This window comes from Somniosus microcephalus, chromosome 6 (assembly GCF_052327205.1).
Source record: "Somniosus microcephalus isolate GS21.2 chromosome 6, FLI_Smic_1.0, whole genome shotgun sequence".
NCBI classification, from domain to species: domain Eukaryota; kingdom Metazoa; phylum Chordata; class Chondrichthyes; order Squaliformes; family Somniosidae; genus Somniosus; species Somniosus microcephalus.
Genome location: NC_140992.1, coordinates 51,701,357 through 51,713,908, shown reverse-complemented (window position 1 = coordinate 51,713,908; position 12,552 = coordinate 51,701,357). Strand labels below are relative to the sequence as shown.

General features: G+C 40.8%; 1 protein-coding gene across 5 annotated transcripts in view; it reads right to left on the bottom strand.

The window, feature by feature from the left end:
* LOC147115720 (arf-GAP with coiled-coil, ANK repeat and PH domain-containing protein 2-like) overlaps positions 1-12,552 on the bottom strand; it is a 146,158-nt gene that overhangs the window by 101,877 nt on the left and 31,729 nt on the right. For all 5 annotated transcript variants that reach the window (XM_085990211.1, XM_085990214.1, XM_085990213.1 and 2 more), the window contains exons 2-3: positions 5,251-5,308; positions 1,019-1,138 (exon numbers count right to left, since the gene is read on the bottom strand). In XM_085990211.1, the coding sequence (XP_085846337.1) occupies positions 1,019-1,138; positions 5,251-5,308 (178 nt within the window). The remainder of the gene's footprint in view (positions 1-1,018; positions 1,139-5,250; positions 5,309-12,552) is intronic.

Here is a 12,552-nt window from a genome sequence, read left to right as displayed (position 1 = left end):
TTTTGGGTGAGCTAAATTTTACAGAGTGGAAGATAGGAAGTTGACCAGGAGATCATTGGAATAGGTCAAGTCTGGAGGGGACAAAGGCTTAGGGTCAAGTTGGATGTCAAGGACAGTCTAGTTCATTCCTCTGACATTAGCCGGGTAGGGGGATAGAGTGAGTGGCAAGGGTACAGAGATTGTAGTGGGGACCAAAGATGATGGCTTAATCTTACCAATGTTTTGCAGAAGAAAATTTCACCTTGTCCAGGACAAGCAATCTGACAGCACAGAGACACGGAAGGGGTGAAAGAGGTGATGCAGAGGTAGAACTGTCTGCAGATACGGTCAAGGGGCAGCATGTAAATGAGGAATAGGAGAGAGCAAAGGATGGATCATCGGAGATGACGGTGTAGAGATGGGAAGAGAAGCCATCTCAAGAAATGCACTGGCTACACTGATAAGTGAAAAGGGAAACCAAGCAAAGGCAATCCAACTGAGCTTGGCAATGGAGGAGACCCCATGCAGAACAGCAGTCCATTGTGTCAAAGCCCATATTCACATCAATGCCAAATTTTTAATCAGTAAATTTGGTATGATCTCCGTTCATCTCAAATGGAAAACTGCAATTCAGTACAAAAATAAAGTTAGGCTTTCAGTTCAAACAAAATCCAATACAAGTCATACTCTCATCACTGAATTTTTATTGCGGGCGATTCAAACTCTGACAATAATCCAGGGAAATTACTAAATGTATACGGCAAGTCAAACTATTAAACTTGCGATCCATTAATGCTAATGTGCCCAAAACTATTTGGCAGAGAGAGCAGTATGTTTCTAGATATTGAAAAGTCCACATAGAATGGTGTACTCTAGTCACATTTGTTCTGTGTACGGTTATTGTGCCATTACTTCCTACAGTACAGCACTTCTCAACTATAATTGAATTAGGTACAGAAACACCATCAGTCTGTGACCATTTTCCAAAAGGAACTCAGCTATTATGAAAATAGTCATTTATTCACAGCAAGGCTCTTACTTCAATTACTTCATCCTTGGTGGACTGTTGGGCAAGCTCACGAATTCCATTTACAAACTGTTTGTTGGCATTACAGAAGTTCTTTCCAGCATCTATCATTCCAATGCATAGCTTCACAACCTAAAACAGGAATAAAGTGCAGTGTTCACATACTCCCCATGATAAAAAATGTGTGACTCAATTAAAATCTGCAATAGTGGAAAAGATATTCAAAATCAATTGCTTATATTGAGCAATAAGTAATGGCACAAAAAACTTATCAGAAATCCAAATTATGTTGTCATCACAATAGGACTCACTGTCTAGGTTACTGAACCCAATTACATCAAACTCAATTAAAAGCAAAAAATGTTGTAACTAAACAGCAGATCTATCAACATCTGTAAAGAGAAACAGCAGATTACCATTTCAGGTACATACTCTAGTTCCTTGAATTACTCAGCTTGCTTCAGGACTGGTGTTTTTATTGTTAGTATACCATTTAGTGATTACGAGAATGCCTGGGCTAAAAGTGTTAAATTAGGAGGACAGGTTGCATAGAGTAGGCTTGTATTGAGTATAGAAGATTAAGGGATGATCTAATTGAGGTGATTAAAGTACAGGAAACTCTCGTTTAAACGGCACCTAAATATCCGGAATTCTCTATTAACCGGCAAAATTCATACTCCGAAAACAACACCTCAATAACCGGAAATGTTGCGGAGTCCGAGTCTCCCGCGGTGGCCAAGTTAGTCAGTGGGGGTAGTTCTCCAAACTGCCACTACTCGGCTTCTGGGTGTTGTCGGAAGTCCGAACACCTCAATAACAGGAGTCTGACTCTCCCGCGCTGCCGGTAGTGGCAGTGCTGTACTTAATCAAGCATCTTCCACCATCCATTTAACACAACATTCTGTAGGCAAGTACCCAATTATTGTATACTGCACACTCTTGATTTTGTTAATTTTTGTTTGTTAAAAATAGCCTCGGTAGATAACTCACTCTGTCATCCGGAATTTTAAATCAACCGGCACCATCCCGGTCCCGTCAGTGCCGGATACCAAAGAGTTTCCTGTAGTGGATAGGGTAGAGAGAGAGAAACTATTTCCTCTGGTGGGAGTGTCCAGAACAAAGGGGCACAACCTTAAAATTAGAGCTAGGCCACTCAGGGATGATGTCAGGAAACACTTCACACAAAGGAAATCTGGAACTCTCTTCCCCCAAAATGCTGCTGAGGTTAGGCTAAGTCAATTGAAAATGTCAAAACTGAGATTGATAGATTTTTGTTAGGCAAGTGTATTAAAGGACACGGAACCAAGGTGGGTAGATGGAGTTAAGATACAGATCAGCCATGACCTAAATGAATGGCAGAACAGGCTCGGGGAACCGAGTGGCCTACACCTGTTCCTATACTCGTTTCTGTCCATTTGAAACGGTTAAGTTAAATTGTTCCTCAAGCTAGTGGCAAAACTGGATGCCAGGAACGTCTTCCAGAATCAATCTCACAGTGATAAACACTCAAAGTTTCATGAACTATTTACTGAAACATTGAAAGCAGGGGGAGGGGGAACTGAAGCAAGAAGAAGAAAATGGTGAGCAGCCAAATTTTTTTTTCCCCCAGAAAGGTTAGGAATGTTGGCAGTATTCTGGAGCTGTGAAGCTATCAATATAGTGCTGCATGTATATGTGTACGGATTTGCAACTTCTGGAGCTTATGAAACGCTGGTATCCCTGTCTATGGCCAGATTAATTTTTCCCACTCACTGGATAATTAAGGATACAGAACCACAGAACCGAAGGGAGCCATTCAGCCAATCATGTCTATACTGTCTCTTTGCTAACACAATCCAAAACCAATCCCACTGACCCACTCTCCCCATAGAGCTACATCTTCCTTTTCATCAAATATTCATCCAATTTTCCCTCTCCATCTCAACCGCTCCCTATGGTAAAGCATTAGATGTTCCAACAACCTGCTGTGTGAACAAATTTCTCCTGACCGCTCTTCTCTCAGTGGCAATTTTGATGAATGTCCCTTCATCACTGACTATCCATCCAGAAGAAATGGGTCTCTCTCAATTCACTATCAAAGCCCTTCATAATTTCAAAAACTTCAAATCTCTTTAGCTTCTCTACTCCAGTGGAAACAGTCCTAGTGTCTCAATTTTGTTTTGGAGATGCTAGGGATAGTACCCAGGATCTCATACATATAAAGCATATGCACTACCAAACACCTACCCCACACTCCGAGGTGCAGGAGTCAGTTTCAATCTCTACACATCAAATTCTAATTTTGAAAATTTGGAATGGTTGGCAGGTAACTGTTTTAAAGCCATCAAATGTCTTTCCCCTCCTCCTTAGCAGTTATTGGTGAGGGGCACTTCATCATTCCTGGAATACACTCCAATCGGTCATCAGGTGAAGCCAAAGCATTACAGATAAGCTCAGCAAACATATTTTAAAATCTCCAATGTAGCAAACAGGAGGTGTGCTGCTGATTTGTCCAGTAGTCCTGCATCATAAAGAAGCATTCTTCACTAAATGAAGTAACCTTTGTTTCCAACAGGAATAATGGCACTTTAAAGCCACTTTTCTACCATTTACAGATTAATTGACAGCACTAGCAGCAAGTATAAATACTAGACATGCATTTCAGTAAGCCATATTTTCACTGTAGTATTAATCTTTAGTTCCACTGTCCCTTGTACCGTTATTTCACAGTACGAAAAACTAACACACTGCAATCAACACAAGGGGCACCACCCAATCAATGTATTTCACAAAAAGGAGAATCTATCTATGCCACCACAAGAACTAAGGGCCATCACCAACAGAAATCAAAAAGCTTCATCACCACCTTAACCACAGTTCATATTTCTGCTCTTGTCAGGTGCCATCCCCAATCCAGCAATGACAGCCTTAAAAGGCAAACACCTCTTGATCCCAAACTAGTTGGGTGGGATGGCTGTCTGTGTAGGGACCGGGTGCTAGGGTTTGGATGATCGACCATGATCTCGTTGAATGGCGGAGCAGGCTCGAAGGGCCGAGTGGCCTACTCCTGCTCCTATCTTTCTTCTATGTTTCTATGTTTCTAGTTGTGCAATCTGAGGCCTTTGAGCTTGAACAAGTCCTTGATGTTGAGCCATGCAAATCTCTCTTCCTGTTGCGGTCTTGCCTTCTATTTTTACCATCAAGTCACACATTAATTGTGCCGATGATTCTCTAGCCATTGGTCTCGGAAGGTTTTTTTTGTTCCAAGTTGAGTACGTGATTGTTTGTTATGTGCTGCAGCCTGCTGATGCAGAATATTTTGTTCACATTTTAAATGCTTCTAGTCTTCTAAGTGCATGCATGATCCGGGAACTGTAGAACAATTAGTTTAATGTTGGTGATAGGAAAGAGAATGGAATCCTTAATCAAAAGATGCAATAGAAAAACATCTAGAAGCTAAAAATAATAGTGTAGTCAACTCAGGTTTCAAAAGGGAAAGTCATGCTTGGCTAATCTTATTGAATTCTTTGAAGTAACAGAAAGGGTAGATAAGGGTAATGCAGTAGATGCAATATATTTGGATTTTCAAAAAGCCTTTGATAAGGTACCGCATAGTAGACTCATGACTACGGTCAGAACATGTGGAGTCAGGGGGGCAAGTAGCAGAATGGATAGCAAGCTGGAATAGCCTTGATTTTTTCATACCAAGCCACACACTTATCCACTGACCTACAAGGAAAGCTGTGTTAGCAAAGATGGAAAAGGAAAAGGGTTGTGTGGAGTTAGCAACTACTGCAACTATGCAGTCAGTGAGGCAGCTAACAGCCAATTAAAGACTGGAATGTATTTAATAAGTCATCACAGAATACGTACATCTTATAAAATTCTCTGGGCATGCTACATTTGGAGTACTGTAATTTTTAAAGTTCTCTTTTCAAAAACACATTTCTGAATTTGTGTGCGTCTGTTGACATTTTAACATGTTTATTTTAGAGAAATAACATTTTCTGCTGTGGTCTCTGGCACACTATTTCCTGTAACTTTTTGGTGTAACTATGGCGTAAGACCAGCATAGTGCCCTTTCTCTGCAAGGAAATTTGCATGTAACTGAAACATCGGTTTTCTGCTAATACATTGATATTCCCTCAATCATGTACCACTACACTAACATTTGCACCACAAATCAAACAAAGTACCAAGTGGGTGGCAGGTGACCCATAAAAACTGAAATATTATCACTTAAATGTAAATGTGATGGTACTCACCTTCTCAAGTTTCGACTCCAATTCAGCAAAATCCCCTTCAACTTCTTCTACTGCAGCTCTGTAAAGGAAAGAACATTAAATTAAACTGTTGTATTTTTGCATTGCCCTTCCCTTTTTACCAATTTTGATTCCTGCTGCCACAACTTGCTACCATACTCCCATAGACAGATGTTCTCAAACATGAACTTCACATCTTCCATAAATAGCACGCCATTATCAGCCAACAAGTGACAAGCTTCTGTAAATATGACTGCAAGTTCTATCCTATAGATGATATCAAAACAAGAACATGCATCTCACAGTACAGTACATTATTTCGTATTCACACACAGATAGATAACTATACTGGCCAGTGCTGAGGGATGCAGAATCAAATACAAGCTTACGGCCAAGAGAGTCACATGATCGAACAGCAATTAAATGTAAAAGGAATGAAATATGCAATAAGATAACAAAAATAAAAGGTGGTGTACTGATCTCGTTAGCTCAACAGCAAATGAGCTTGTGGAGGTTAGCTTGTTGACAGTTATAGATATGGAGTTTTAAAAAACTTTTGGTATAATCATGTACTGCAGAGACATGCCGATTACCACGTAGCAAGGGTAAGAGAAAAGGTATTCAATACTATTTATTGTAATGAGAATTTAGATCAACCTGAATATTTAGCTCAGCACTGTAATGCGTTCAATTCCCCAATCATCATCATTGCAGGAACTATGGGGTAAAGTTTCCACTTTGGCGATTCTGCCGCAAATTGTGCCCAAAATTGCACCAGTTTTGCAAAGTAGTTCCCCCCACCACGAGATTCCACTCAAACACATTTGCATATGCCGAACGCAAAATCTACAATGAACCAGCGCAGTCAGGCAGCGTTTTAATTTTTAAAAATATTCCTTGATATATTTAAGAGTGGTAACTTGGTAAAATTTGATTAATTCAGCTGAAAATGGATTGATCACAAAAAAAAGCATTTTACATCAGTATCAATCCACCACCACCACCTGTGAGTAACCCAACTTTAAATGACTGAAAATGACTGAAAATGACTTATAAAAACTATTTGAGAGTTAGATTGGGCTACAGTAGCCAGTTCCTTAGTAAATTAAGAAAAAAAATCATTCAAAACGTACCTATTAGTATCCAGCTTAATTTTTGGAGCTCCCTCAAAGGCCTGCAAACGAGCGCAATTAGCGGAAACTCCCAATGGTGATTAATTCACCGAGGGCATGGCCAGCTTTGTGGGTGGGGCCTGCTTCTAGCGCGATGTTTTAAAACTAGCGCAAAAGATTGTGGAAACTACAGTTGCGCTGAACACAATTTGCTCTTGAAATTCCGCAATCTTTTGCACCGGTTACGCTGATATCGGACGAATTGCACCAAGAAAAACAGCGCAAAGAGTGGAAACTCCAGGCCTATATGTTTAAGTACTATTGCAAGTACTCTATACTCAATAAATCTATGAGTGTTTGACCGCAACATTTCAAAAGAACCTGAATGATTATGAGGAATAGATAAAACATCTAAAAACAAGTAAATGCATCCTAACACAAAGAATCTCATTAAATAGATACATCGTTATAATGTGCTGTACTGGAATCTCAGGATGCATAGAGCTAGAGTCATTTTTTTTCCCCTCCCCCCTTCCTTGATCTCAGCACAATGATAAACTCTAAATAGATGAACAAAAAATGGATTAAGCAGAATATAATTTGGTGTATCGTGATTACTGATTGTGCCTTTTATAAGAAATATGAAAGAGCCTCTCCATTAACAGAACACCAAACTGCTACAATTGTTAAGAGTGTCATGAACTACAAAGATATATAAAGCCAAAACAAATTCAAAAAGCAGTCAGAGACTAGACACAGGTGTGAAAAATATAAGTCGCGCACGTGTGTGTGTGTATGCGTGGGCAAGTGTGTGGTTGCATGTCCTTTTCCTTAAAAAAGCCCCCTGTTCTTTATATACGTATATCACACAATCAGCTGCAGCAATTGAAGAGCCCATCGCTCCAGAGAAAGACAAACCAACACAGGAAAGCAATGGCGATAGGTTATGGAAATCCCGTCAGAGAGAAGAGCAGAACTTCAAGGTGGGCATTCCTGGAAGAGAAGTGGCAGAACTGCCGAGTACTCCCAGCATTTCCTGTTTTTATTTCAGATTTCCAGCATCCGCAGTATTTTGCTTTTTGCCCTGTATACTTGCTGGCTTCCTTAGAAGCTCATTTCAGTTATATTTCTGACATCCTAGGATATTACCTCAAGTTTTTAAAAAAATTTAATCTCAGGATATGGGAGTCACAAGCAAGGCCAGCATTTATTGCCCATCCCTAGTTGCTCGAGAAGGTGGTGGTGAGTCCACAGTGTTGTTAGATAGGGAATTCCATGATTTTGACCCAGTAACGATGAAGGAACAGGCGATATATGTTCAAGTCAGGTTGTTGCGAGACTTGGAGGTGATGGTGCTCCCATGCAGCAGCTGCCCTTGTTCTCCGTGGTAGAGGTCACACGTTTGAGAAGTGCTGTCAAAGAAGCTTTGGCAAGTTGCTGCAGTGCATCCAGCAGATACACACTGCCATCACAGTGCACCGGAGGGGGGAAAGAGTGGATGTTTAAGGAGGTTGCTGGGCTGCCGATCAAGCGGTCCTGGATGGTGTGGAGTTTCTTCAGTGTTGTTGCAGTTGCATCCATCCAGACAAGTGGAGAGTATTGCATCCCACTCTTGACTTGTGCCTTGGAGATGGTGGAGAGCCTTTGGGAGCCAGGACGAAGTGAATCACTTGCCACAGAATACCCAGCCTCTGACCTGCTCTAGTAGCCATGGCATTTATGTGGCTGGTCAAGTTGGATTTCTGGTCAATGGCAGCCCCCAGGATGTTGATGGTGGGGTATTCAGCAATGGTAATTTCATTGAATGTCATGGGGAGATGGTCAGACTCTCTTGCTGGAGATGGCACTTGTGTGGTGCGACTGTTACTTGCCACTTATCAGCCCAAGCCTGGATATTGTCCAGGTCTTGTTGCATATGGGCATCGACAGTTTCATTGCCCAAGGAATTGCAACTGGAGCTGAATACTATGCAAAAATCAGTAAACAGTCCCACTTCTGACCTTATGGAGGGAAGGTCATTTATGAAGCAGCTGAAGATAGTTAGGCCTAAGGAACTCCTGCAGCGATGTCCTGGGGCCGAGACGATTGGTCTCCAACAACCATCTTACTTTGTGCAAAATATGATTCCAGGCATTGGAGAGCTTTTCCCACCGACCCCCACTGACTTCATTCTTACTAGGGCTCCTTAGCGCCACACTCGGTCAAATGTCGCCTTGATGTCAAGGGCAATCCCCTGAATTCAGCTTTTTTGTCCATTTTTGGAACAAGGCTTAATGAGGTTTGGAGCAGAGTGGTCCTGGCGGAATCTAAAACTAAGCAGCAGTGAACAGGTTACTGGTGAATAAATTCCATTAGATAGCACCTTTAACGACTCCTCCATCACTGTGCTAGTGATCGAGAGTAGGCTGATGGGGCGGTAATTGGCAAGATTGGATTTATCCTGCTTTTTGCGGACAACATATGCCTGGGCAATTTTCCGCATTGTCGGGTAGATGCCAGTGTTGTAATGAGAATACCAAGGTCAAGGAAATAGAAACCAGAAACTGCGAAGGCAGCAAGAAGTAAAATAAAAAGGCTAAACTGATCTTTGGCTGCTAATATGGCTGGCGCCCACAATGTTACACCTTGCTGTTAGAAACAATGTAAGGCAGAGTGCAGAAGTTATAAAGACAATAGGCGATCAGAAAACGCATTACCATGATTGCAAACGCATTACCATAATGTTTAGGTGATCATGAGCACATTACCAGGATATTTACTTAACTGTAACCCAGTTAAATGTGACTTCTTTATTTCAAACTGCCAGGCCAGGAAATCAAATTAAATGTATACGTGCACAGCTCAGGATTGGCTCAGAATGTACGATGTGTTAATGTCTTCTCAAATGCAAGTATAATAATGTAACACACTGTATGGTAAATTGCTTGCTCTGTTGGGTTCGTCAGACTCTTGCAGGAGTCGGTGCCGACATTTCAGAGTAAGACTCCGCGGATAATAAATCGTTTGAATTCATCCAGTTGTATTCGACTCAGTGTTTGCTGAACCAGACTGAGGGTAAAAGAATCCGTTCTAACAGTAGCACTGGAACAGCTTGTCTAGAGGCACAACTAGTTCTGGAGGATAGGTCCTCTGCACTATAGCTGGGGTGTTGTCTGATCCCGTAGCCTTTGCTGTTCCAAAGCACTCAGCCATTTTTGCTATCACGTGGAGAGAATCAAATTGGCTGAAGACTAGCATCGGTCACGGTGGGGACCTCAGGAGGACACCAACAAGGATCACCCACCTAGCACTTCTCGCTGAAGCTGGTTGCTAATGCTTCAGCCTCATCTTTTGCACTCCTGTGCTGGGCTCCGCCATGACTGAAGATAGGGATGATCATAGAGCCCTCTCAGTTAGTTGCTTATTTGCGCACCATCTTTCACGACTGGATGTGGCAGGACTGCAGAGCATTGACCTGATCCATTGGTTGTCGGATCACTCAGCTCTGTATATACCATGCTGTTTCCACTGTTTAGCATGCAGTTAGAAGTTTGTCATATTAGACTTGTGAATAGATTTTGTACATCAACTGGAAATAACTTTTTTAATACACATTTTACTGAATTATCAGTAGCAAACTTTAAAGAGGACTGTTTACATGGCTATCCAACCTCAGTGATACAAGAATCTGTAACACGAGCCCTATCCCCAGCCTAAATAAAATCTAGTTCTGCTAGGTACCATTGCTAAATTAACACAAAGCTGAGGACGTCAGGCAGTTAAAAATCTCTGTAGGTTAGGAATATTTATGTTGCTATAGGGACAGTTAGAAAATGCGGAGATGCTATTTTGGCCCATGATGAGACAGATGGTATTTCTTTTTTTTCCTCTCAACTGTAACTGGAATACTAATTACAGCAAATACCAAACCACAGAGAACTCTCATATAATGGGATGACCGAGACTCGTACTAGATGGTGACATCAGCTAGTGGCTGATGACTTAACAGTATCCTGCAAAAACAAAGAATAGATTTGTCAGAGCTGGGATAAAATAGCAGTATTGATGAGCTTTTAAATAAGGGTCATATACAGCAACCAGCAGAATGTCATGCACTGGATAGAGCATGATTTATCACAAATTAAATATATAATCTTCTATTTGAACAACAAATGCCTTCATGTCCAAAAAACGCCAAGAGACCCCCAGGGTCCTTATTACAGCTGTCTAGGGCCACCACATAGCTTTCCTTAATAACTAGTTCTCATACTGGAGATTTTGTTTGGATATTTACCACAACTTTTTCCACTGTCAGTTACACATGCCAAACATTTCACAGTACAACAAACCTTGGAGACCTTATGCATTTTAGTTGAGGTTGTTCAATTATTGTTCTGCCTCATCAACACAAGCATTATTCGATCCAAAATAAGTTTCACAACCCTTACCGAGGCCACATATCACTGATGCAGAAATACCAACTTTTGTCCTGAATGTATGTTTAAAAGCATGATTTTCATTTATAGCCATTATATTGATAGGGCCAATAACTGTTGATTTTAAATGACAAACAAAGCCAATCTGTTTTTTCTCCCAAGTGAGCAAAACATTAAAAATCACCGTATTTTTAGGATAGGACAACTGAACATGCCTGACAGATAGAGCAAAGCAAATGTTCAACTATGAGAGAAGCATCAAGGAATAAAGTACAATAGGCATTTAAAATCAACAGTATAGTCACTCATTAGCCCAATCACTGACAGCTATAAATGAAAATCATTCATTTAAACATACATTCAGGACAAAGGTTGGTACTTCTGAAAAATATTTTGAGTGGCAATTTTTCATATAACTCCCAAAGCTTTTTGCGATGAGCACCTTTACAAAAGTTAACCGTGAACACTTGCCAGCATAAAATTCAATTTTCCTATTGTATTACTATGGGTCATCAAGCATCAATGCCAAGGCGTCACAAAAATATGAACTAAACTATTTCCTTGTGATTTCCAACCAAGGTACGCAAGTCAACATTGGTCCCAAGACAATAGCTTGATCGAAAGACTCCTACTATACCACACTGCAAACCACTGTACTGCAAAATCAAAAATGTATTGGATCGGATTTTCAAAACCATGAACTGACTTGGTGAGAGATACATTAGGATTTGAGTCAGCCCAATTGGACAAGGGCCAACTCCACAGGAATCTCAGGGATCAGTTTAATTTTAATAATTTCAACAAACTCTTACCCATATAGGAAAACTTGTTTTGGGGGGGGGGGGGGGGGGGGGGGGGGGGGGGCGGGGGGGAGAATGCAGCACCGTAAATATTAAAACAACTGCCAACAAAAATCCTGGTAAATGTTTGGGTAATCTAGATATACTAATTGGGTTGTGTGTCAATGACTGCACTTATAAGCATATTCCTGCAACCCAGGATATTTTTTATCTGCCCATTATCTAGATTAACGTAGCAAGACCCAGGAACTGAATAGATGACCGATTCTACGTATTCTGGCTAAGATGAGTATATCACATGTCACCATGTGATAATCTAGTCTTTGGTAGGCAGATAAATGTACTTAGTCAGGCTGAGATTCAGGTTATAAACAGATAAACTGATGTAACATTAAAAATGTAAATTAATAGCACTCAGTACAAATGGCAGAGTCACAATAATTACAACCATCATCTGTCAAAATACCAAACGTGCTTCTCCTGCACTAACTCTCACCATAAAATTGATCCTTGAAACACAGTACAGTAGCTCACTTCGTAAATGGCTACCACTGACACACTGACCTAGCTCAGTCTCTCTGCTGGCCTCCTGACAGACTGCTGAGCTGAACTCATGCAACCTACTATAAGCCCACAATCAGATGTTCCTGGCCACAGAGATGTCCATGAAAGAGAAGCCGGGTTTCACTTGTGTGTGTTTCTGCTGTTTCTCACTTGTTGGTTTAACACTTTAAAATGCAAACCATAATTATGAATGCATGAAGAAAGAAAAAACACAATTAATTTGACTCAAATAAGTGAGCTGCTCCCAGGATATATTTTTTCTCCTCAAAAGGAAATAATGCATTGCAGTTTAAGTTGCAATGATACTAAGTTAGGTAAATTTTAAAAATAGAATTAATAGAAATGTACTACAAATCACCATTAGTTTCTGATTTTGTCAAGTCACCTGGGGAAATGGGAGTGGGGAGGAAAGAG